Source organism: Aythya marila (assembly GCF_965140915.1).
Source record: "Aythya marila genome assembly, chromosome: 10".
Classification (NCBI taxonomy): Eukaryota; Metazoa; Chordata; class Aves; order Anseriformes; family Anatidae; genus Aythya; species Aythya marila.
The window spans coordinates 1,786,510-1,812,862 of record NC_139051.1 but is presented as its reverse complement, the minus strand read 5'-3'; the positions used below and the strand labels follow the sequence as shown (position 1 = coordinate 1,812,862).

The following is a 26,353-nucleotide window of genomic DNA, read 5'->3' as shown; positions in this document are numbered from 1 at the left end:
TTATAACCTAAATTCACTCTAATGCCTTTAATAATAAACCCTAAAGACTTTATGTAGTAAACTGCTACTGCTGAAAGAGTGAGGTATTCAGCTTTTACTTGGCAGAGTTCAGGAATAAAATGTGTTTTCTTAATGCAGGTGAGATCATAAAATTACTTTTATATCGCCAGTACATTTCAGCAAGTGTTTTAAAAGAAATGTTCTTAAAGATTTGCATGGGTCTTGGCAGTTTGTAATCTAACCACACTTCATTCTGGCAGGCTGGTCCTCTCTCGATTCGAGTTTGAAGAAGTGTCAAGTGGAGAAAATGCCTTGGAAGTTGGAGAAGATGAGGAAGAAGTGTGGCTATTCTGGAGAGACAGTAACAAGGAAATCCGCAGTAAGAGTATCAGAGAGTTGGCTCAGGATGCTAAGGAAGGGCAGAAGGAAGATCGGGACGTACTCAGCTATTACAGGTTAACAGCGTGTGCAGTAGTTGGCTAGCAAAGTTCATTGAGACTATTGTGGGGGGGACCTTCAGTGTATAGGCTTTAGTTGAATTTGTGGACAGGATGCTGCTCTAATGGACGAAATAGCCATTGGAGAGTGGGGATGAAGTGGGAGCTAACAGCATAAGGTTCGTAGCAAGAAGTCAAATTATCAGCATGAGCAAGTTTAAACTGTTTTAAACTAGCTGAAGCTTAGAGTGCATTGGATTTGCACACACACCATTGCCTGTATTTCTGTTTGGTTTCCAGATAAGTGCATGCTAACAGAGTCTGTATGTTAACTGTTTAGGTTAACTGTACCAAAATGGTAACTGGGGTGAAAAACCACGTGCAGGAGCAACAGGATTTCAGTGCACAAATGGCTTTGCTTTTGATTTTAAAAAAGAGCTACTGCTGTTCTCCCTGCCTTCTAAACCTCTTCCTAACCTCAAAGCGTTTAGCAGTCCTGTAGCCCTCAGCAGGACAGTATATGAACTTAGGAAAATGCCACAAGTTTGGTTTGATTAATGCTCTGTTCTTTCATACAGCTTAGGCTATGCTTTTAGCAGTTTCTAATGTGAAGCGATATTTCCAGATGACTTGACAAGACACCAAGTTCTTGGCATAGTGTAAGATCAGGTTTCAGCCCAAACCAAATTCCTGTGTCTGGGTTATAAACTTCTGAAAATAGTTTGACAGACTCAACTGTGGTGGTGCAGAAAGTACTACTAGATTTTTTCTAATAGCTGATTTTCATTTTATTTTTTGCATTATCATTTGTATTAAAAGGTTTCATGTAGTAGACTTAATGCATGTTTTTATTTGAGCCTGTTGGAGGGCTGTGCTCAAAAGATGTTCTTTTATAATATCTATTTTGAAAAAATATATTTGATTTCAAGATAAGCTTTCTTGCATCTTCTTTTGAAGAGAATTGCTAGTGTTAACTATTTTCAGTTCACTTCATAGACTTGTGCATGTTCTTAAAACAATTGTTTAGTGTAGAGTTTGGTCAAGGCCCCATGAGAAGTGCTTAGGCTTAAAAGCAGCCTGTTTCCAATTAAACATTCATTTCCTTGGGAAACATAGTTGTCACTGTTCAACACAAATCCATATGAATACTCACGAATGTTGGACGTGTTTTATGACTAAAAGTTAATTATTGGTCTGTTGAACATGCAATTGTTTATCAGTTATCCCGTGGAAGGTTCTGGAAATTAAAGTGTAAGCTGTTTGTTTGTGTATTTCTCCCCCACCCCAAAGATACCAGCTCAACCTCTTTGCTAGAATGTGCCTTGATCGACAGTACTTAGCCATAAATGAAATATCTGGCCAGCTGGACGTGGATCTCATTCTCCGTTGCATGTCTGATGAAAACTTGCCGTATGATCTGAGAGCATCCTTCTGCCGGCTAATGCTTCACATGCATGTTGATCGTGACCCCCAGGAACAAGTCACACCAGTGAAGTACGCTCGTCTGTGGTCTGAGATACCTTCTGAAATTGCTATTGATGAGTAAGTGCTTGCTGGAATCATTCCATCTTCTTAAAGATGAAACTGGATCAATCCTAAACTGATGCATCATTTGTGCTGTTTCTGTGCTTAAAAAAAAAGGGGGGGATGGGAGAGAAAAAAGTTCTTATTCTTACAAGTTTTTTTATTCAATCCTTGTAGCTTCATTTGTCTGTGATGTTTTCTGGAAAGGACCTTCCTGAGTATAAAATAACCTTCTTGTGCAGGTCTGGAGTAAAGCAGGAAGGCGTAGGTGATTTTTCTCCAAAACATCCAATGATCACAGTGACGTTTGCCTCAGACTGGGGTGATGTGATAGTGACCTAGCTCTGGGAAGGCAACAGAGAACTATTTTGTTTTTCCTCATGCCTTATTCAATTAGAATATTGACTCTTCAAGGCAGATGGTCCATACAGAAGCTAGCACAAGCAGAAGTGAAGACAAGGGGGAAGATGCTGAAACAAGTCATGTCCTGGATACAGAGTCCTGTTGCTTAAAACCCAATGGAAAACACTCTGATGTAGGGGTAAAAGACCCATACAAAACCACAGCCAGACTGGAGACTTGATTTTTTTCACCATAGACTCATATTAACTCAACTGTAGGGATAACCTAATGCTTAGAGTAGTTCAATGGCTCAGCTTCTTCAGCCGGAGGAAACGAACATTTTACAATTGTGTTAAATTTTAGGAATTTGAGTCTTTCAGTGTTAGTACTGGCGTAAAGTGTTTTTTAACCTCCTTTCCCTCCTCAATGGCCTAGTCGTCTTCTCTGAGAGAAATGCAATAGATCATATTCAGCTTTAAATGCCAAAACAGAAACAAATGGCTTCAGCTCTGGCAGAGGCTGAACGGTGAGTGACCCATGACCAAACAGGAAGAGGGAAAAAAAGGCAGTTGGTGGAAGGTTATGGGGATTCTCTTTTTTACAGTTCCCTACACACACTGAGAAACCAACTTAACGTTTCTATTAAGAAAAGTTCAAGTCTACTTTGAATATATTGTTTTCATTTGCAGTCAGCATCTCTTGGCCACATCTGTTCTTAGTGCTGTACATAGGTTGTCGCTGTTCTGGTTTAAAAGAAAAATAAGCTTCTTTACTGGGACAAGATTCTTTTTTGTTTCCTTTTGTTTTCATCAGACACTCTTAAATAGTGCAAAATGAGTATATGGGATAAAACAGTAAAAGCTGGGAAATTATGGTGTCAGCTTCTTGGTTTCCTCGTTTGGATAAGTTATTTAACAGCCTTTAACTTCTCCTGGAGTTTTACAAGTCACTGAAAAATTGTATCAGGGGAAAGCCCTGTGTGTTTGCATGCTAAGTTTTGTTTTTGTTTTGTTTTTTTCCCTCTTCAGCTATGATAGCAGTGGAACCTCCAAAGATGAAATTAAGGAGAGATTTGCACAAACAATGGAATTTGTAGAGGAATATTTAAGAGATGTGGTGTGTCAGAGGTTCCCTTTTTCTGATAAAGAGAAAAATAAGCTCACTTTTGAGGTAGCTATCCAGTTCTGATTTTTATGCTTTTTGGTGGAATGTGTTACCTTTTTCAACACCAGATAGGTGGGCAAGTACTTAGTGAACACTGAGCCACAGCATGCGTGTGCTGCCAAGTGTGCTCCTTTCTCATGCAGGCAACCCCACTGAAGTTAGCGATAGTTTGCAATGACAGTTCTTGAAATACAATTAATGCATATAAGCTTATGTCTTGGGCTTGCAGCAGCCTTGTTTGCTTTTTGTGCTCTGTGGTATTACAAAGTCAAGCTTTAATGGCATAAATACTCAGTAAAACAACACTTTGCATGCACAGAAATGCTCTAGAGCTTACAGTATTACCTATGAAGAGAACTGTAGAGTACCTGGGGACTTACTGACCAATTGAAATATTCTGTCTGTGCAAATAAAGTGTAGCAGACGCATGCAGTAGTATTCTTGAACAGTGAATTAAAAAAAATTGAAATTATTTGAGGAATGTGCAGCTGTTGGGTCTGCCTTAAATATTTGCACTACATGTGAAATTATTTTTGTGGATTGTGAAGCAGTGCATGTGGAGGACTTGTGGGAAAGCTTGATAACTTGGAAACAGTAATCTCTGGATATGCTGTGTGTTCCTGTCAAAGAAAACTGTTTTCTCTGGTCTTGGCCTATCTTACCTTGTCTGTAATGAGACAAATACAGTATGCCTTTGTAGCTATAGAATATGAATTGTAGGTACAGACTGTTACCACAGGTGTTTCAATATTTGTAGAAAGTAGAAAGCTTTCTGATAACATGCAGAACTGTACAGTCTTACATGGAATTATGAGGTATTGTAATCGGAATGACTCGCAACCAGGTTATCGGTCTTTTCATTCTGTTGAAAACTTGTTTTTTGTAGCAAAACGCTTAGTATTAATCAGGCTTTCTATTGTTGTTTTGGCAGGTTGTTAACCTAGCCAGAAATCTGATATATTTTGGTTTCTACAACTTCTGTGACCTCCTCAGACTAACCAAAATCCTCCTTGCTATATTAGACTGCGTGCACATCACTACCATCTTCCCTATTACCAAGATGGCAAAAGGCGAGGAAAGTAAAGGTAAGACTGAAAAATGAGTGGCACGGGAGATGATTCATCAGCAGTTTCTGGTTCATCTAAAAACATCAGTTCGGGTTCAACATCTACTCTGTGGCTTTGTTGTAAAGCAGGGTGATGTCTGTGAGGAACGAGGGAGAGGGCAGGTGTGCCCTGTGAGTACTGCAGTGCTCCTCTTGCCCTCCGTCTGCTCCAGCCACTCAGGTGTGCAGCTGGCCTTGTTTAATGTTGAGACAATTTCTCTTTGTAGGACGTGAAGGGTCCTTGCTCTGTTAATGCAGTCCCATTCCGCCATCATAACCTTACTGTTTACCTACCTCTCTGAAGGGAGCAATGTGATGAGATCAATCCATGGAGTCGGTGAGCTGATGACCCAGGTGGTGCTCAGAGGTGGCGGGTTCTTGCCCATGACTCCGCTTGCTGCTGCTCCTGAGGGAAATGTCAAGCAGAGTGAACCAGAGAAGGAGGACATCCTGGTAATGGACACCAAGCTGAAGATCATAGAAATACTTCAGGTATTAGCAATGCAAACTAATGTAGCATCTCGTGCTGCATTTAAGTCTTAGTATAGTGCCGTGCTGCCACTTAATTCACTCCTGCCTTGTATGTCCCACTCTTCGATGGGTGCAGTGTCACAACGGCAACTTTTCCAGGCATGCAGCACTCATCTCACATGTGACAGTACTATTGTGCCATGACTAAAAGCCTGTGATAGAAATGAGTCAGCAGTGGACTTCTGCGTATGACAGAAGTCTAACAGTGACTTGTAAATGTCTGATTTGCTGAAGTGGAGAGCTCATAGTCCCCCTACTGTTGTGGTTTCTCCAAATCCCCAGGAACATCTCGTTAGATGTCCCAAGGAAGGGAGTTATACTTGATACTTCTCTCTGCATAGCTATCGGCCTGAGTGTTTTTTTTATGCATGCACCAGCCTCTTGCAGCCTCCTCCATCTTTGCCTGTCTTTTTCCACTTGTTCACTCCTAAGGCTTCAAAACATGAAGACAAAAGTTTTTTTTTCCCCTTTTCCACAGTTCTGTCTTGATCTTTTTGTGTTGGTGACACAAAATCGCTGTGCTGAAATCCATCTTCCCTCCCTTGCTGTACAAGTCCCTGTTCTGTTCAGTAACTTCATGGGCAAGTTCACGTAGGCCAAAATGCTGCAAAAGGCGTGTGGGCGAAGTACACAAGGCAGCAGGCACGCCGTGGTGTACCTTCCCTGTGCTGTGCCCTCTGTGGGAGGTTTTGCACGTAGCTGGATTTGGGGTCGTGCCCTTCCGCTCAGCAACAGATGCAGCATGCAGGGGAGGTTTGATTCACTTCCTTTCACCATTGCTAATTTTAGTTAAACTCAGAACTGCTCTCATATGGCCTGGCATGTTGCGGCAGGGTATTTTAATGTGCCAGTGTTCCCCCTGTTACCATGGGTTATTAAAACTGGCGTTAAGCATTTTCCCCTGAACTGCAGGGAACTGCAAGTGCTCTCTGCATTGCACTTCATTCCTCAAAATTGTTCAGATTTAATTGTAAAACACTGAGGAGATGGCTGAGCTGTACTAGCTCGTGCTGATGACACCCCCAGCACACCTGAAGTGCCCCTGCTGGGCTGCAGCAGGCTGTGGGGCTCTGCTTGGGGCAGTGACCTGGCTCTGGAGCTCAGGTTCAGAGCAGACAGGAATGGTTTCCTCGTCGTGGGGGGAGGCAGTGTGAGGGTGCATGCACTGTATTCTGGGGATATTAAAAACAAACAAACAAAACCCTTCTGCATACCTCTTCTCCAAGTTAAATTTACATTTTTGCTGTGGTGACCTTGTGTGTTGGTATCACTGCATTCTGTGTCAGTGCTGTGTACACGTGCTGGAAACAGGCAAGTTACTGCAACATTTCTACTACTTTTGTATCACTAGTTTATTTTGAATGTGAGATTGGACTACAGAATCTCCTGCCTACTTTGTATATTTAAACACGAATTTGATGAAAGCAATGCCCAGATGACCGAATCGCCCACTGGAAGCAGCAGTCAAGAAATGCCAGCAAACGTACCAGGTTAGTCACTTCGCAAAGAATGTCTTCATGTATGTTAAGGAAGGCTCTTTAATCTTAGAGATGCCAATTGAATAATCGATTCAAGTTCTAGCTTTGGCATAGGACAAGCAGTCCTACTGAAGCAGTGGTCATGTGTTGTGTCATGTACCATTCTCTGTCCCCCCCCAAAAAAATGCCAGCAACAAACACCACTGTCATGTGAATCTGATTCCCATATCCATTTTCCCGTGCTGATTCCTCAACCCACCAGAACTTTCATTGCCCAGAAGTACTGTGGGAAGGAGAGGTATCAGAGGTTAGCCTGTCTCAGTGCTGACAGACAAGGGTATGCCAGTAATTCTGTGGATGACCATGGTTCTTAACTGAAAGCAGGGGAGCCGGTGCATTGGGTAGAGGTAGTGCTGTTAATTGCTGTACCACTTTCCATGGGAAAAAGGATCCTGCAGTTAAGACCTGCACCATGAAAAATCGCTGGATATTAAAAGGGCAGCTTATTAGACAGCAAACAGTTTTTCTCGCTTGATTTGGGGACTGTATCTCTAGATATAACAGGGAAAGATAAGAAAAATGTGTTTTAGATGTGAAGTCTTCAAAGGACAGACTATTTCTTTTGATCTCACTTCAAAGGGGTTATGTTTACTTTTTTTCCTTGGACTGCCTGTCCAGCAGCCCCCCAGGGTGCCAAGGCCTTCAAAACAGGGCTGGTTGGGGAGCACAAGAGCTCCTTCTGTCAGCTAAACTTTGGAGGAAAGGGGGGAGCAAACGTTTTTGGCAAAGATGTTAAATCCGTATGCTCTCTTTCCATTCCATTTGGAAATGGTTGTGAAAGATTCAGAGCTCCAAGTCTAAAGTATCTGGACTCAGACGAGGGTCTTGGGTGACTCCAGAGCATCAATTTCTACTTGCTCCAGCGCGATCTGAGGTGATGATGGGGAGCAGTGTGTTGTTGAACATAGCTTTAGAGAATGAAATTATTCACTTGGGTCTTTCAATCTCAGCATTTGCAAACAGAAGGTGGCCTGGTATCATCAGTAGTCTGTCATTTTGTACTCACCATCAGTGGGTTCTTATTCAAAATTTCCTTTTAATCTCATTGCCCCTTGTGCCCAATGGCAGGTCTTCTCATTTACCTATTTCATAAATTACTGAGTCCAGTGGAATTCAGACCGAGCTGCCCTTTGTCATGGCTGCTGGTTGGAGTTTTGGGGCAGCAGAGAGGGAAGAAATGCATGTTTGTGCAGTATGTAGCTGAGAGTGTCCAGGGAAAAAAAAAAAGCAAACACATTTTACTTTTTTTTTTGTATTTTGAAAGATCAGTCATTGCCAATGCGATAATATTTACCTTACACTGTTAAATATAAAGCTCTTGCTATCAACTGAGCCACAGGGGTACGGTTGTCACTGCTGAACGTAATGCTTTGGAACTTAGAGCTGAAGCTCGGTGTGTCTTGTGAGTGGCCCCTCGGAATGACAACATTTCCCATCAGTGGCCTGGAAGAATGCTGGTGAAATCTAAAAATAGACAAGAAGAATAACCCTGGATGTTGCTGAAGTGATTGTGCAGTTTAATTTGTGAGCTGATGGCAGGTTAATTTATTGTCTTGTTATCTTAGCAAACTGCTTCAGTAATCTGTGCTCCTTTCAGCTGGTGATGACCCTCTTGCTTACACCTACATCACTTCTTGCAGTTCAGGATGTTTTTAGGCTGCAAAAACATCTCTGGTGCAACTCTGACGTAACATATTTGCCTGTTCTTATTTTCTCAGGAGCCCTGGACTTTGAGCATATTGAAGAACAAGCTGAAGGGATCTTTGGTGGAAGGAAAGTATCACTTCAGTAGTGCTAATTGAAGTGTAGCTCAGCAGTTCCCAGGCTGCAGCCCCAAGTGTGCTCATAAGGAGGTGGATTGCAGTTGCAATCAGGGTGGTAAATGGGAAAAGATTGGAAACAGCTGCCCCACTCAATTACTTAGGCTTCATTTTCCTGAAATGCCTTTGATACAGCTTAAAGTAATGTCCATGGGAATTAAAAGCCATTGGTAAGGCACAGGTGGTCCTTCAGTCAAAAAAAGATCTTCATTGGAGTGCTTCACTTGTAAGGATGAAAGCAAAGTTGGAGGATTAGTGCATCTAAGCCGAGTGCTGCTTTAAAATCTTAGGGAAAAGTTTGTGTGGGCAAGGATTGGAACTTCTAAGACAGGTATCTACTTAGCCATGCTTTTTTTTTTTTTTTTTAATGCAGCATTAGACTTCACATGCATGGCAGAATAAAGCTAGCAAGCTGTGTATTCAGTACCCATTTTCTTTCTGGAGTTGCTTATGCTCTTCCTTTGACCACAGGATGATGAGTCAGTGACTGGCTTCAAGTACTTGAGCTTATCCTGATATTCTGCCCGCTCTGTGTTGAAGCCCTGTGAATGTGTATGTTCTAACAGTCCTTAAGCTGCTTGGAGAGCTGCAGTTCTTTTCTATAAACCTGAGATAACTGTTTTGTTAAATGAGGGGGGAGAGAGATTCGTTTACTGAATTAATAACCAGAATTTCAGTGCAAGTGCGCAGACTGAGTTGGAAGCAGAATTTGGGAAAGATTCAGAGTAACTGATAAAGAAAAAATAAGGTAGTCTATCATCTTCAGGAAGGAAGTGGAGAGGAAAGGGCAAAGAGGATTGTAAGTGCTTGACATAATTAGCTTTACAATGGTGATATTGAGGAAGGGTTGTATTTTGTGGGTAGAAAAGGTATTAGGAATGCTCAAGAACTATTTGAGCAATAGCATAAGACTGACATAGGGATGAATAATTAGTTATAATTTGTCTGTGAAAAAGTAAGAAACTGTATGCTGAGTGAGCCATGAGTAATGAATTTCTGGAAGCCTTATGATTATGCAGCATGTGAAGAAAAAAATACTAGCCTGTGTATTTTAAGGTAGCATTTGATTTGAGAAATGGCTTGGTTATTTCAAAACAAGAAAAAAACTTTTCCACCACAGGAGACTGGACTTAATAACCTGCTGGGATGTTAAGCCCAATACGACAGTTAATTCCTACGTTTTGTTTTCAGTGAGGAGAATACCCCACTGGACTTGGATGACCATGGTGGCAGAACATTTCTCAGAGTTTTGCTGCATTTAACAATGCACGACTACCCTCCTCTGGTGTCTGGGGCGCTTCAGCTGCTCTTCCGGCACTTCAGTCAGAGACAAGAAGTCCTTCAAGCTTTTAAGCAGGTATGTGTGTGTATTAAGAACATTATTCCTCATCTGAATGTGTATACTGCAGTTTAAAAATAAATCCTTTTGTGCAACTAATGGATTGCATTCATATAAGGTTCAACTGCTTGTTACCAGCCAAGATGTTGACAACTACAAGCAGATAAAACAAGATCTGGACCAACTGAGGTCTATTGTGGAAAAATCGGAGCTTTGGGTATACAAAGGCCAGGGTCCAGACGAGGCGATGGATGGAGTGCAAGGAGAAAATGAACACAAGAAAAAAGAGGTAATTGGGTTGTGCTTTCCAAGATTCGTATCTTAATGTTTTCTGAAAGTGTAACTGCTCCCAGAACTGTGGGTACAGCAAGTATCCAGCAGTGCAGATCCCAGAGAGAACAGGCAGCGGTGTGTTGGGCAGCAGTGCCCGGTCTCTGGGAGGGCACTGGTGGCACCAGCTGCTGTGCAGAGACAGCAGGGAATGTGGGCAGTGGGGACACTAGGGTGCATGCTTCCAACACATTTGATTTTTTCATATCCTTCGGTTACATTATTTGTATATATAACGTGGGGGTTACTGTATTTTTTACAACTTACTTGTAGCTATTAGTATGGTGAATATTATTATTTATAAAAAGTCTGCAAGTGAAGGTAATGAATGATGAGGTGAACACAATGTGCTAAAGCACTGTATCAAAACAAAATACAACACTAGAGAAAAGACTTAAAAAAATCCCTGAATATTTCTTGGTTTCTCACGGCAGTTTTGAGTATTCATTTTTATGAAATGGTAGAAGAGCGCAGTGCTTAAGAACCGGGTCAGTGCTGGTGCTTTATCACACCTGATAGTACTGGACTTCCCTGGCATGCACATCTGGCCTAGAACTAATTAAATGCTTCTGTGTCAGCGTGACTGTAATCAGATAGAAAACACGGGATGAGAGAATGCAAGAAATAATCCCTGGGATATGAATATTTATCATTGGAAGTAAATAGAAGTAATTTATTTGTCACTTTCCATGTGTGTAGTTAGGCATCTCTTGCTATCTGTACGATGACAGTTTAATAATAGTAAAGGGGGAGAGAAAATAAGTTTTTCTGCGGTGGGGACTGGATTACAGATGGAACGTGACAAGCGAAGGAAAGGACAGGAGGTTACTATCTCTAAAATTATCCCACCCTCATGTTATTTTATGTGATAGAGGTCAATGTGGGATGGCAGGATAACTGTGTTTTTCTGAGGCTGTCAGCAAACTGAAGGATGATGCTCCTTTCCAGGAAGAGAGCAGTCACTAGCCTAGAACGGTAATTTTAGTCCTCATGAAGAGCGTACTATAAGCTGCTAATAAATTGTATGATTTTTATCCGCAGGAAGGTCACAGCAAGTCACAGAAGCCTGAAAGTACTAGCAGCTACAACTACCGCGTAGTAAAGGAGGTAAAACTGTTTCTTGATAGTTAAATGGAAGTGTAAATGAGTAACTCAGCCCTGGAGAGCTGCAGTCACAGGGAGACACCCAGGAAAGTCTGAGTCACTCTTCCATTGTGGAAACTATTTGCTGAGTAATAACATATCCCAGTTTGAATGAGAAGCCAGGAATATAATAAGCACAACATGTGTATTCTTTCCTTAAGAATGGATTAGTGAGAAACGCGACATTTTGTTGCTGTTTCAATGGTAACACAATATTTTTATTAAGGGCTATAAAGCAAGTAAGCAAGTCAAGAAGCTATTTAAATTGCTCTGTCCTGAGTAGTTTACATGCAAAAAGCTCTGTGCTCTTGAAATTTAATTTCAGAAATACCAGACAAAGAGCGTGCATTGGCGCTGCTGTCTTCTTAGGTAATGGGTTTTCTGTGGCACTGTGCTGCGGAGCCAGACGTTAGGTTCACTTTACACGGCCGAGTTCCACGGGAGCAGCGCTAGTTAGAGCTGAGATGGATAGTGCCCAGGCCAGTAAACCACCAGATGTGATGATAGAGCTGTTGCCTCACTGCTTCCCTTGCCTGTGCCAGGGTGATGAAAGACTGCCCTGGCTGCTGCGTCTCCAGGAGGGTGGCGAGGGGGTGGCAGCCACCGCAGCCGCCTCCTGCCCCAACATTTCCCAAGGGCTCTCATCTCCAGACTGGTCCTTCCGCATCTCTGCTGCTGTTGCAGGAGCAGGCAGGCTTTAGCCCAGTCTTTGCTCTTCATCTTGAGACCACAAAAATTGATTTTGCTGCCTAGAGTCGCTGTGGTTCATGCAGATGTGTGTTCTGACGTTAATTCTCTCTGAGAGCTGGCATGTTCTGAAATAAAACCCAGTTCTAAAGCAAGTCTCTTCTCCAGATCCTGCTTCGCCTTAGCAAGCTGTGTGTGCAGGAGGGCGTCTCTGTCAGGAAGAGCCGGAAGCAGCAGCAGCGGCTGCTGAGGAACATGGGCGCGCACGCCGTTGTGCTCGAGTTGCTGCAGATCCCTTATGAAAAGGTTGGGTTTCTGTACAGCTGTTGCCTTACTTCGTGTTATGTTGATGGATTTTTAACACCTTGTCACGTCTTTCTGAACCTTCTACCTTTTTAAACTGGATTCAAAGAAGCTATTCTAAATTATCAAAACTAATTGAAAACCTATATAGGTTTTGTTTGTTTAAAGTCTTTGAAGGTAGTGTTCTGTACTAATTTCTGAAGAAATGTTTGTCCATCGTAGCTCAGGGTAAGACCAAGGCTGAACTTTCAGCTTTCTATGGGAGGTGTGTTTTGCTGCCTTCAAGTTAAGCTGTCAGTGGAAGTGAGACACTATTGCTGTACGGTAGCTGTCTGAAAGCCATCCTGGGAGCACTAAGGGACATGAGGGAGCCTGCTGCCCTGTGGGATTTATCAGCAGGTCTGTCCAGTAGTTAGACATGAACCAGACGCCCTACCACCACACCTGTCTCCCAGTTACAGAGTCCCAAACTCCCTCTTAGGAATAAATAAATACCAACTGGCTCTCGAGACGAGGTCTGCAGTTCATAATTAGCCCTCTCAGAGTGCCATGTAATGTCCGTGGTATGGTGTGGAACCCCCTGTGACCGTGCTGCTGTGCAGCTGGAGCTGGCACAGCACCGCGTCGTGCTGATGGAGCACACCCCGAGTGCGTCACGTTGGCTGCCCATTAGTCACTGCTGACCTGTACTTATCATCGCACAGGTGAGGGAGCTTTTCCAGCTTACTCTGCTGTCATCTGTTCCAAACTCCACAGGTTTCTGAGAACCAGTCACTGTAGGCAGTAGCTTTGAGAAATGTTAAACTAAGTTTTATACTGTCCTGCTTCATATTTTGCTAAAAAATCAGCAGAAGTAGCCCCTTTGATAGCTCTTGTCACCGTTCTGTCCCATGCTTATGAACACGCTACTGAACAGGCAGTATGGAAAGTGTTTCACCTTTGGAAATAGATGAAGTTCCTTAAAAATAAAATCAGACAGTAATTTTTCCAAACTGCATTTTATACCATCAGTAATCTACGCTGATGTCAGAGGAAAGGCACTGATTCCTGAACTGTGCTTGGAAGCATGCAAGTAGTGTGCAGATTCCAGTAAATATAAATTGGGCTTAACTGTTGCAATAATAACTTTCCATCTCTTCTTTGCCATGAACTACCTATCTGTCACTGCTGAAATGCATTTCAGCAGAACATGGCAATTTTCCTCCGTAGCCCTAAGGTGATGATGTGTGGTTTGGCCAGTGCACTGGTATGTTCAGAAGTGTAAAAGTGACTAAAGCACGTTGCTGGCAGGCTTGGTCATAGGGTATGCAATTTTAGAGAATAAACTACTGTAATTTCTATTACGGTCTTTATTTTTGATGATCTTTAGAACTGTGAAGCAGGCCAAACTCATCCCTAATGTCTGTGAACTGGGTGGAGGTTTGTTTTTCTTTGGAGTGTGAGGGAGACGTGACAGTTCTCTTGCAGAGCTGGAGCTGAGACTCATCTAGTTAGTGCTCACCTGAAAGTGAACCTTCAGATTCTTTTTAACCCCATCTTATTTGTCATGCAATCACAGGCTGAAGACACGAGGATGCAGGAGATAATGAAGCTCGCACATGAGTTTTTGCAGAACTTTTGTGCTGGGAACCAACAGAACCAGGCATTGCTGCACAAGCACATAAACCTGTTTCTTAACCCAGGGGTAAGAACAACCTCATGCCATAATTTTTTTTTCCATCAAGAAAAGAGAATGGATTGTCCTTGGTGATTGCCTCTGGGCCTGTTCTGATGCAAGACTGGTTGAAGGGGTCACGTTTTATTTTCCTTCTAAAGCCTTGAAATTTTGTTTAGGACCATTTCAGTGAAGAAAGTTCAAGAGGCTGAAGTGGACTGAAAAAATAGCCTTAGATACAAGCCAATGTGTTGAAATATTAGGTCCTCAGAAATGTTTGGTTCAGTCCTGAACCCTGCAGGAGTGTTGACTTCATCCTGACCTCTCTGTGGATTTGGTGGTTTGTTTACTTTATAATTTCTTTCTTTGTTTTATCCCCTTCATTAGATTCTGGAAGCAGTGACAATGCAGCACATTTTCATGAACAACTTCCAGCTTTGCAGCGAGATTAATGAACGCGTCGTTCAGCACTTTGTCCACTGTATAGAAACACATGGCAGAAACGTTCAGTACATAAAGTTCCTGCAGACAATTGTCAAGGCGGAAGGAAAATTCATTAAGAAATGCCAAGATATGGTAATGGCTGAGGTGAGAGCTGCAGAGATTTGCGAGGTCTGAACAGAAGTTTTCACATACCATTTGGTGAAAATGACAAATTGATCCTCTCGCTTCTGGGACTGCCAAGAAGCTGACAGTTAGCTCTCACAATGCAAAAAGAGCATACAGCTACCAGAAAGCATAGACTTCTTGTGACCAAAAGCGTTCTGAGCTCTTCACCTACAGATATAAAGAGTGGTTAGTTGCTAATGGTATTTGCAAGTTATTTTCCAGGCTTCTACAAAGCAGTATATAGGCAGGCTTGGTTTGAAGGAAAGCTGCCTTTCCACAGGAAAATTGGCAGTAAGAAAAATAGTTTAATTTCTATGTTCTAATGGAGAAGGAAAATTTTACCATGATAATAGAATAATTTGATGAGAATTTCTTTGTATCTTAAACAGCTGAACATGTAAGTCTTGGTAAGTGCTAAGGAGGAAAAGACTGAGGGTCTTCATCAATTTAGGCGTGTAGGTAACTGAAATAAGGATGTCAGGATAGGAGAGGTAATAAAAGGGTAAATAAGTCCCTTTAAGTGGGATATTGTAGGTGATCAGTTTGACAGTCTGTTTGCGTGTCTGGCATTTTTATTGGCCTCCTCGGCAGGGGGAGCCCAAGGATCAGATTTCTCAAGCTCTGGCTTGCGTGTTTGTCAGTTTTACTAGACTGATCAGAGGTCTTCCATAGTTTGTAGCTCAGTTCAAAAGTGGTTCTGTGAGCTCTCCAACGTGGAGTTATGTTTGTGAAGATGCTCAGCACTTAGCTTTAACAGGGATCAGCAGCTGCTGAGGAAGAAGGGGTTGCCTTCTGCATTTTATCTAGCTGATTGCCACAAGCTCTACGTGGCAGGGTATCTCTGATCCTACAGTTGCATGCTAAGAGGCTCAGCCCCTGAGTAGGGGTCAGCCTGCTTGCTGTCATTTCCTTCGTGGAGTTACAGGAGGTCTGAGCTACTCTGGAAATCTGGCCATCCAGATCTAAAATGTGAAATTGGTAGAAATCTTCAGTGTGTGACTTAACATGTCACTTGCTAGCGCTGGAAAATTGATGTTTGTTCAGCAGGGTGGAAGTACTGGGCCCTGCAGCCCTCCCATCCAGCATGCCCCCGAGGCGTTGCTCTGAACAAAATGGTGCGGCTACAGCTCTCTGTATGAAAAAGTCAGCTGAGGCAATGTACGCGAAATAAAAAAGCACAATGGAAAGTCACAAGCTTCTTGGCAAAACTTCTGTCTAGGCAGTCAGTTGGACTGACTTTGAAGTTCTTCAGCAGTTTAGAAGTGGTAAATTCTTTACGAGAAAGTGTCATACTTGAGCCATCTGCCCCATGAAGGAGAGCACAAGAGGAATGTCCAGCTGACTTGGTGGCTGCGCTTCTTAAGTTTCCAAGGAATAGCAAATCGGGATTTTCACTGTGACTGTCAGCCCACAGACTGGGGGAGGATGCTGTGGGGAGATGCCCAGGCTTTGATCTGCTAATGGGGTGTTTTTCTTTCTTGTTAGCTGGTGAATGCAGGGGAAGACGTCCTGGTGTTCTACAATGACAGGGCCTCCTTCCAGACTTTGGTGCAGATGATGAGATCAGAAAGAGATCGGATGGATGAAAACAGCCCGCTGATGTACCACATCCACTTAGTCGAACTGCTCGCTGTGTGCACGGAAGGCAAAAATGTCTACACAGAAATAAAATGCAATTCCCTTCTTCCTCTGGATGACATTGTTAGGGTAGTAACCCACGAGGATTGCATACCTGAGGTGAGGGCTGTTTGGAGGCACTGGCCTTGTATGTATTTGAAATGTACTGATTTTGGGTGAGAGAGACGTGATGTTGAGTCTCTTGCCTGGGAAAGCTGGTGGGGTAGGTGAGCAGTACTTGGGAGTTGGGAAATTACATTCCTTCCCTGGTTTTGCCATAGATAACCCCAGTAAATAGCTAAGTTAATCCTTTCATACTTGTTTCCTTGCCCTGAAAATGGGGATGTGATGCTGTACTTCTTTTATAGGGTTCTAGAGGCAGAGAGGTTTATGGAGTATGCTGCTAACCTTGAACAGATGGTTCTGCAGAACTGGAAATGAATATTATGCTGACATTTTGTCTGCAGTAATCCCAGTGTTTTTTATTGGATGGTGTCTTTCTATTCATGGCATTAAATTTCACCAGTGCTTAAATAAAAAGAAGTAGTTGAGCTGCAGATGACTTATAGCAGTTTTAATGTGACATTATATCCATTCATGATACCATTCAAGTTTTTTAGTGGTATTTTTTTCTCCACTTTTAGGTTAAAATTGCATACATCAACTTCTTGAATCATTGCTATGTGGACACAGAAGTAGAAATGAAAGAGATTTACACCAGTAATCATATGTGGAAGCTATTTGAGAACTTCCTGGTTGACATCTGTCGGGTAATGATTTCTGTATCTGGGAACTGAATTCAGAAAGTTTAAATTAACCTATCTGGTATATAGCAGTAAAAATAAGACATAGCAGTGCTGCATCAAGACAGTAAGTGCCCTAACTGCTGTGCTGCTTCATATTTATATTTGCCTCTTCCCTTGTGCCTGTGGATTTCATTAGTCATATTCCATGGAACGCATTAATATTTTCCTTTAAAAAAAATCAGAAAAGCCCCACACCCTGCTCCTTTGTCTAATGCCTTTTTCTGTTCTGCCACCTGGCTTGCTTATTCTGGCTGTGATAGTTAACTTCTTCCCGAGCAATAGTCAATGTTTTTTTGGCAGGTCAGGACAAATATTTTCCAAGCTTGGCATTTGTTTGTCCATGTGGCTTTTTGCCTGGGATTCCAAGTATTTCCCCATACGAAAGCATTACACCTCAGTCCTCCCGACCCTACTAGTTTCTTTCCTCTAAGGTACTCTTTCTTCCCCTCCCTCTTGAACAAGCTATATGCCAACACATTAAAACTCGTTAAAACAATAACAGCGTTGAGCTTCTGCCTATGCATGTGCTAGAAATACAAAGATACCAGTATCATAAATATTGTTGTGACAAGGAATTGCACTGACTAGGCTGATAGAAAATCAAAAACTCCAGTCTGTAGCACGTCTTAGACTACCTTGGTTGAACTGTTTCTGATCCAATAATGAATTACCTTGCAGGCTTGTAACAACACCAGCGACAGAAAGCATGCTGACTCCATATTGGAGAAGTACGTTACAGAAATAGTGATGAGTATAGTCACCACTTTCTTCAGTTCCCCGTTCTCTGATCAGAGCACTACTTTGCAGGTAGGAAAACGTAGAGACATAAGAGTGAAGATGTATTGTCAATGCAGTGATGCTAATTCCACTTTGGTTCTATTACCAGTTAAAAAGAGGCACGTGGTGGGTCAAATGCATTCTTTGTGACCAAAATGTTTGTGGTTTTCTTTGCTGTAGAAATTGAAAGATTTGTATATCAGATTACAATCATTTTCTGTGGAAGCTGTCACAGCTTCATCAGTAAATTCAGTTCTGTACTGCCATTGAGACCACGTAGAAATTCTCTCCTAAAGGCCCGCATGTCATTGCTAGGTTCAGGGTGAGAAAATCACAGTGCATGTAAGGCAATGAAGGTTTTAACCATGTTTTGTATTCCAGTTATATCTGAGGGGTCAGGCCCCCTTTGCTGTCAGTTATCTGAATACAGCTGAAGGTGATGTGGGCAGGTGTAGGAGGGCAAACAATTTTGCTTTGGGCATGCCAGCTCTCTAGCAGTGTTAAAGCAGTTGCACAGCAGGAAGGAGTTCTCCTAAGCACCTTGAAGAATGAAAATAAAAATAAAACAACTTTGCTGGCAAGCCTTCCAGGTAGGGTAGAGGGTGTTGCGTTACAGAGGGTACAAAGACAGCATGTTTTTATAAACGGATTCTAATTTCCTTTAAAAAGTAAAACAACAAATACAATCCAAGAGTTCTTGTTCTATTAAGCTGAGTAACTTCTGATCTTGCACAAAAATCTGGGAAGTGTGGAGGAGAAGCTTGGAACATTCGTGAAGTGACAGATTTCCACAGCAGAACAGCAGTGTCAGGACATTGCCATAATATTTGTATTGCAGCACAATGATAACATCATTCTTTTATTCATAAATAACTTCTTGGGAGGAGTGTGGGTGGAGTGGTCAGGTGCCTGGCTGTTCTATCAAGTTTTAATATGGTAATTGGTGAAACTTGATGCAGCTTCATCATGCCAAAGGCAGTTGTTCAAAGTGCAGACTCCAGGTTTGTAATTGAATGCAACTGGCAGCAGGTTAGGAAGCATCTGGTTCCCAAAAGCAGCCATAAAGGGCACCTGGCAATTTGCCGTGTCAGTCTCTCGTCAAGGAACTTATGCGAACCCTTTGGATCATGGTGTGCTGCCTGGGTGACTGCAGCCCTCCAGGAAAATGTACATAAAAATGCTGCACGACTCTATCAGATGGAGAGTTCTCTCTGCTCAGTATTAGCAGTGTGCTCGTTCTTTTCTCCCTCTGACCCTGCCCTCCGTGAGGCAGGATGCGTACCCAGCCTGTGTCTGGGTGACCAGTTTCCAGCCTCACCTAACCAACTGCTTTATATTCAAGAGGCCTGCCTCTAGGAGCTATCCCTCCTTATTCAGGCAAGAAGATGGTCGCATCGAAAGCAACAGAGCAGCATTTGAGGTTGACTCAAATACTCTTAAACTGCCAAACTGTGTGCTTTGCCTGCGAGAGCACAGAGGGCTGCAGCAGCTGTGTTTGGGCTGAGCAGCTTTATTAGGGTTGTCTTCACTTGTGCAAGTCTGAGCAGTCCAGCAGTTGATATGCTCTTCATATGACTTTCAAAATGTCAGCAACTACTGTGGTATCAGCTTTCGTGATAGCTTGTCACAATTTCATCAGAAGAAAATGAGAAATTGAGATGAGTGGTTAGCCTTGTCCCCTAGGGCTCTGTCCTTCTACTCTTCCCTCTGGACTGTGTTACCTTGCTGTCATACCCTTAATTGTCATCTTTGAGTGTACAACATTTGAATACACTTCCTTACCATCATATTTTAGCCCTTAACTTTATACGCCAACGGGTTTTCTTTAGTTTCTCATTCTCTCCCTCTAACAGGATGAAATAATTCTTCTTCACCATCTCAGTTGATCGCTCTGTCTTTGTCTTATCCTACGTTTTCCCTCTGTAAGTTAAAAGCTCTGTTTCTCTACCTTTTTCTGCCTGTCAAGACTCTTGCACATAACCAGGAACTCTCCCACCTGAGTACATCCCGTTGGACTGCCTGCTGGGTGTACCTAACTCCTCCAGGTGGGATTTTGCACTCACATCTGAGATCCTGCAGGGCTGCCTGCAGCTGCTTTTACCTGATCATGTGCCACTGTCTCCAGGAGTGACCTTTGCCATTCAACTTTGTTTTGCTTTTGGATTCAATCGCTCCCCGTTCTTTCTGCTACACCTTGTCATCTTGTTTCTTCTCATGCGAGCCTCTTCTTGTCTCATGCTCTTTCATGTTATGGCTCGTTGGACTTAAGTTGTACCTCCCTTGAGTCAGGACCAGCCTTGCTTGTTCAGGGAACACCTTGTACATCTATCATAAAGTTCAAATAATATAAAATTAGGAGAACATAAATATGTCTTTTCAAAGAACAGCTGCCCCCAAACTTTCCTCTTTAAGAAGTACTGTTTAGCCTGTTTGCCTCCTAAGGGTGCTCCTGCCTGAGGCCTTCCTTCACAAGTGTAGTCAGAGAGATGTGGGACATGGAATACATTTCTTACTTGATTTATGGGCCTAGTTTAAGCAAATGAAACATCTTTGAAGCCTTTTAGACTGACATGTCTTTAAAAATGAACTGGAAGGACTATATCAGTGGCTGAAGTCCAAAAGTGCAGGTATTTTCAGTGCCTTGGAGAATGCTGCTGTCTGCCATGTTTTTGATGTTTGGCTTATTTCTAGAAAGGATAATGGGTATCTGCCTCGTAGTAATTTTTGGTTCTTGAATTTTGATTCTCCTTTTGTACGTTACATAATGGTGTTATTAAATGAATTAATTTAATGGATTTAATTACCTAATAGATTTGGCTTTTTCCTCTAACTCCACTTTTTTCTTACAAACAGACATCAATCTTGACCAGAATAAAAGAGGTATTTTTTCACTGGTGTTCTTCAGTCTTGTGGGCTTTGCACTGTGGTGTAGTTCACTTAGCTGATAGAAACATGGAATAGCTAATAGGCACAGGGACGTGGGTATTCCTTCTCAATCTCGGGTCATTTGAAATATTTAAAATACAGGTAAAATAAATGAATTATTCTACTAATTGCTGTACAAAACCAAACAGGGAGTTCTGGTCAATGTAGTTGGAGTGTTGCAAAGACAAAAGAATAGAACTTGTGTGTGCTGGAATAGCTGACCTATCTGCAGTGGGAGATCACCTTGCAAGTACAGGGCTTAAACCACGCCTGAATTTTGGCCGATCCCTAGCAGCCATAGTATTTACCACTAACTACTACCTATATCCAAAATAACAAATGCACAGCTGGTTTCTTCAGTAAATTAGATACCGGCTAATATTTGCAATGAGTTTTCAACTCTTGCTGTGCTGGTGTTTGGCCAGGAGCAAAGTCCCATTTACCTGTGGACTATTGAGTCAGCTGCTGGTCAGCGCTAAGAGAAGAATCTCGATGCCACGTTTGCTGATAACTCTTGATTAAACAGGTGAAGATTACTGCTTATTTCCTTTGCTTAGTCAGGCTTCAATTACTAAAGCTCTATGCTTTAGAAGCTGTCTATTTAATATTTCCCATCCAGCCCTCGTTCCCACCCTTTCCATTCAGTTGCTGATTGTGTGGTAGATACGCTGTCTACAGCATGAAGTTGTCTAACGAGTGGATGCAGACCAGTTAGAAGTGACTGCTGTGCAAAAAGTCAGGGCTGGAGCTGGAAACCGGTGTTACCTCAGGTTGATGCTGATACATCCCAATATGATGCAATGGGTTTGATTTTTCTCTAACCTTGTGTTGTAGACTCGGCAGCCTGTGTTCGTTCAGTTGCTACAAGGGGTGTTCAGAGTGTACCATTGCAACTGGCTAATGCCAAGCCAGAAGGCATCGGTGGAAAGCTGCATTCGGGTGCTCTCAGATGTAGGTAAGAAATGCATGTAATCAGATCTAAATATGCTGCAAATGTGGCCATCCAGTATTTGCTGCTTACATGGCACCCTTCCAAAAATAAAGTTCAGCTTGCTTCCTGCTGGGGCCGCTTGCAACTAATTCAGTGCCAAGGCATACTACAAAGCCAGGCTTATGCTGGTACACTGTCGTTATTGAGCAATGTTGTCACTGTAACCTGAAGTGCTTTCTTGGATTAACCTCAGAACTCTGCAATCCTGTTGATCTGTGACCAGGAAATGGTCCATCTGGAGTTTTGTATCACTCCTCCCACTAATTTGCTCCGCTTTTAGCAGCAAAGAGAATAATTTGCACTGGATGTGAGGCCAAATCTGTTGGATAGGTGCATGCTAACACACGTGAGATGTGTGTGATGCATTCCTGCTCGTACAATTTGAAGACAGTAAACTGATCAGAGGTGTGAAAGCCTTTAAACATAATGCTACAGAGAGGTCTGACCCATTACACTGACTGAGCGTTGTGTTGTTTAAAATGCATACGAGGTAGATTGTAGAAGGAATCGCAAGTAGAGCTTGTCTTGTTCTTGCATTACCTGTAATACATAGGCTAAAGGAATCAATTCTTACTAATTTTTTTTTGCTTGTTGCAGCAAAAAGCCGAGCAATTGCAATTCCTGTAGACTTGGACAGTCAGGTCAACAATCTCTTCCTGAAATCTCATAATATTGTACAGAAGACTGCAATGAACTGGCGAATGACTGCAAGGAATGCTGCCCGCAGAGATTCAGTGCTTGCTGCCTCCAGGGATTATCGAAACATAATTGAAAGATTACAGGTGACTACACAGCACCCCTTCCACCTTTGATAACCACTTGCATATCTACACAAAAGGAGGAATTCACTAAGTAAAGACACTAAGTGGGAATTAGTCAAAAGCTTCATGGTGAATGTTAGCTGATGCTGAGTGTAATACTGTGTGTAAAATCAAATGTAAGCCGTTGAATCAAGAAAGGTAATTGAATGTCCACGGTACATGAACATAGAGGTTTTATTGTCCTAGGAAGTGACGGTATTTGAAGTTACTGGTACTTGAAACATTCTTGTTCTACCATTAGTTTGAAATAAAACATTACTTCTGTCAGACAGAACATTATCACTGTCACAGCCACACCCCTCCAGTGCTTTGCTCCTTGTACACCCACCCTCTCAGTACAGCAAAAGGTGCCACGGGCATGCCTGGGAGCTGCTGCATGGCTTGAAATAAATGGATGATTGGCTCCTTGTTGACACAGTTGCAGCTGGAGTCATTTCGCTGAAATGGTTGTGTTCCCACGCTGTTTCTGCTTAAAATAATATTTAAACATAAAAAAGACTTCCCCTTTAAAGAAGGCTATTAAATGATAAAACATGGCCAAACTATCCAGGCAGGACGGTCGTACTCTTCTGCACCTTGTGAAATTAATTTGTATGTAACTTCTATGTGTTTAATGCTTGCTGAATCTCTCTGTATGGTTATATTCTAGGACATCGTATCAGCTTTAGAGGATCGCTTACGTCCTCTTGTCCAAGCAGAGTTATCAGTACTGGTAGATGTGCTTCACAGACCTGAACTGCTCTTCCCAGAAAACACAGATGCAAGGAGGAAATGTGAAAGTGGAGGTTTCATTTGCAAGTAAGCTGTCTTGAAGTCTGACCTTCTTGGAGGTTTTTGGTTTTATTTTGCTCTTTTTTTCCCCCCCAAAAAAAAAAAGTTGTGCCCTTGTTCAGCTTTATACAAAGCATGGTATTTCAGGCTACGATAAACACAATTTCTCCTTTTGGTAGGGGGAAGCTACTGGAGTGGGGGAAATTGATATGCTCTCATAGCAAATGCTTAAAAATCTCTATTTGCTGTAGGAAACAAATGTAATGAACGCTAGTATAAATTAGTATAAAATTTGGAGCTGATCCCTGCCTTCAACCCTAATGATGTTTGCGAGGTACTTGTCCTTGTAGCACTTAATGCTGGGGAGCTATGTCAAAATCAATTGTTATCACATGCATCACCTACTTTGTGCCCAAATCTGGAGTGAAGGGAAAGGAAAGATTACAGGGTCATTTCGAGGGCAATTCAGAGCAGAATCCCGGTTCTCAGATCACCTCCCGAAGAGGTGGATTGTGCACAGAGCTGAGGGAAGCTGGGTAACTGAGTAACAAAGGCCGGGCAGAGTGGATTTCTAATTGCACAATCCACGAACTCTCAGTGTGTTTTTAACAAAATAGCGTGTGGAACGGTTTTCTTCTTCGTGTTTGTTCTGGAGGATCATCAAGTCTTAAATTACATTGCTCCTTCCTCCGATTTCTTTCTGCCTGTAGGCAGATGGGTTTTATCTAGCTATCCTCCTGCCAGGGACTTTGCAAGTTTTCTTCACAGCTTCACCAAAGCCCAGAGTCCTAGTAGCTGGCTAAATGTTGCTCTTGAGAGAATATTCCCAAGATGGTTGTATAATGGCATGACAGAACTATGTTTTAATAAAAACCTGTTTGCAGCTTAAACTAATTAAGAGAGCCACATATCTTATCCCATTTTTAGAATTAGTACTAAAATGAACTGATTGATTGCTTATTTTCAGATTAATAAAGCATACTAAACAGCTGCTGGAGGAGAATGAGGAGAAACTATGTATTAAAGTATTACAGACACTCAGGGAAATGATGACCAAAGATAGAGGCTATGGAGAAAAGGTAATGTAATTTACAGTTCATTGTTCTGTGTTAAGCACTGTATTTATTATTCAGTAAAGGAAAATATTATTCTGGCTCTTTCAAGCTGTTTTGTATGTGTAAGCATTTCTGTGGATCAGGAACAAGTTCAAATCAGGAACAAAAAAATTTTAGTCAACAACTTCAAATATAACTTGAAAGGTAAGCTTGCTTCTGTTGCTTTTGTACTTTAGATGTGCAAGTTTAACTCAATTCTTGCAGTTGCTGCCACTGTAAAAAAATAAAAATAAAAGTTGGTTACATTTTTACGAAGGATATAACCTCCTTATCTGTTTGCTAGGTCTAGGTGACTCTTCATCGGGTCACATAACCTTGCAATAAGAGGATATTTTGTGGTTTAATTTTAATTTGTATACATCTGAATCATCACCTTGTGAGTTATAGATGGAAACTGTCTGTACAGCCGCCCATGTATTTTTCTTTCCCTTTCCCACACACAACTCCTTTGTCAGGTGAGAGGAATGTCATTCTGTAGGTACAAGCCTATTCTCATTCTCTATTTGAATCAGAAGAGTGTGTCTATGTGTGTATGTTTGGGCATCTAGGCATTCCTACAACCATTCCCAAAATTCCAATCTAAAGCATCCCCTGCATTTTTAAAGCTCTTTAGGTTATGAACATGCCATGCAAGAGGCATACAGTATGTCCTCCCAGTGAAGGTGCTCGTGAACAGTTCAGAATTGGCAGCTGGGTCTGTGGGGAGGCAGTGGCGTGGAAGGATGTGTGCTGCAGCTGGGAGCCTGTGCCTGAAGCAGATGGCGTCTCGTGTCCCATTCTCACTTGCTGTAGGGTTTGAAGTTGTTGCATAGTGCAAGATTCACAGTCCTGAAAGGCAAAAGCTGTAGAGCTCAGACAGCTTTGTCATAGTGACTGTTTTTAGCTGTAGCTACAGCTGCAGCCATGAGGGAAGGAGAAGCTGTGAAGGCAGAGGAAGCCGTAGCACCACGAGGGTGAATGCCCAGCTGGGATGTCACAGACAACCTCTGCTTTGGCTGGTTTAGCTGGAAACGAGACCGTAGGAGCAGCAAGTAGCTCTCCATTGCCAGTTCAGCAGGAGGCAAGCACTCGCACGCCAGAGCGCAGGGACCTGGAGGAGCTGGCAGGAGGGAGAGCAAATGGAGCACGGAGCCTGCGTGTGGGTGCGCGTGTGGGCTGCTGCCCAAGCACACCCAGCTGAGCACGCAGCGCTGCCATGAGTGAGCGGGAGACTCCTAGGAAAATGCCCACGGGGCAGGGATGGCCTGGGCTGTGCTCCCTGATGTGTCAGGGACTGCGCTTCCCACCTGCTGCTACCACCTCGCGGCTGCCCGGGATCCAGCCTGCCTCCTGCTGCTTTGCCCTAGACCTGCTGCTGTACCGAGGGCTTTTCCTCACTTTGCACAGCAGTATCTTCCATATTTTCCAGTAAACTGACTTTGGGAGAGTGCACTAATGAACTGTAAGAAAGAAGCATATATATGTGGGAAGAGCAGGGGATCAGTATTGGTAGGAAAGGGCAGCAAGTGCAGCTTTCAGCTTGTTTTCAACGCGTTGTCCTTCTCTGTGAAGAGGCAGCATCCTGTTCTGAGTCACAGCCCTCTCCCTGCAAAGCCCTGAGGCAGTCCTCAGCCCCTTGGCTGCAGCTGGAAGCCTTCAGCCCCATGTCCCTTTATTAAGACATCTGCAGTATGGCACAAGTCAGATCTGTTAGGGGACAAGCCGGAGCCAGCAGCAGTTAGGCTGCTCCAGCAAGAGGGAGTAGTGCTGGATGAGCCCTTTCAGAAGTGCTGAGTGCTGATGCCTTCTCTTGCCCAAAGCAGTGGGATGTAAAAGATTAAACAGAATCATAGATTTGGTTTCGCACTTTGTTAGTAAATGTGTCGGTGTACATTCTCCCATTAAAAACAGCTAAAGAGGCCCTCTAAGGTCAGCTTAGCTAATATAGTGTAAGTGGTGGCTGATCTTATACATGAACAGAACCCAAATTCGAGCCTTGAGTTTTTAATGTGATAGAACAGTTCA

At 42.7% G+C, this 26,353-nt stretch overlaps 1 protein-coding gene across 4 annotated transcripts in view; it reads left to right on the top strand.

Moving 5' to 3' along the window:
* Positions 1 to 26,353, top strand: part of ITPR1 (inositol 1,4,5-trisphosphate receptor type 1) — a 163,958-nt gene that overhangs the window by 59,741 nt on the left and 77,864 nt on the right. For all 4 annotated transcript variants that reach the window (XM_082768397.1, XM_082768398.1, XM_082768396.1 and 1 more), the window contains 20 exons: positions 261 to 455; positions 1,728 to 1,979; positions 3,332 to 3,473; positions 4,399 to 4,552; positions 4,877 to 5,064; positions 6,455 to 6,593; positions 8,360 to 8,414; positions 9,653 to 9,818; positions 9,919 to 10,089; positions 11,172 to 11,237; positions 12,129 to 12,266; positions 13,822 to 13,947; positions 14,305 to 14,505; positions 16,012 to 16,263; positions 16,788 to 16,913; positions 17,628 to 17,756; positions 21,486 to 21,606; positions 22,240 to 22,424; positions 23,113 to 23,261; positions 24,202 to 24,313. In XM_082768397.1, the coding sequence (XP_082624523.1) occupies positions 261 to 455; positions 1,728 to 1,979; positions 3,332 to 3,473; positions 4,399 to 4,552; positions 4,877 to 5,064; positions 6,455 to 6,593; positions 8,360 to 8,414; positions 9,653 to 9,818; positions 9,919 to 10,089; positions 11,172 to 11,237; positions 12,129 to 12,266; positions 13,822 to 13,947; positions 14,305 to 14,505; positions 16,012 to 16,263; positions 16,788 to 16,913; positions 17,628 to 17,756; positions 21,486 to 21,606; positions 22,240 to 22,424; positions 23,113 to 23,261; positions 24,202 to 24,313 (3,067 nt within the window). The remainder of the gene's footprint in view (positions 1 to 260; positions 456 to 1,727; positions 1,980 to 3,331; positions 3,474 to 4,398; positions 4,553 to 4,876; positions 5,065 to 6,454; positions 6,594 to 8,359; positions 8,415 to 9,652; positions 9,819 to 9,918; positions 10,090 to 11,171; positions 11,238 to 12,128; positions 12,267 to 13,821; positions 13,948 to 14,304; positions 14,506 to 16,011; positions 16,264 to 16,787; positions 16,914 to 17,627; positions 17,757 to 21,485; positions 21,607 to 22,239; positions 22,425 to 23,112; positions 23,262 to 24,201; positions 24,314 to 26,353) is intronic.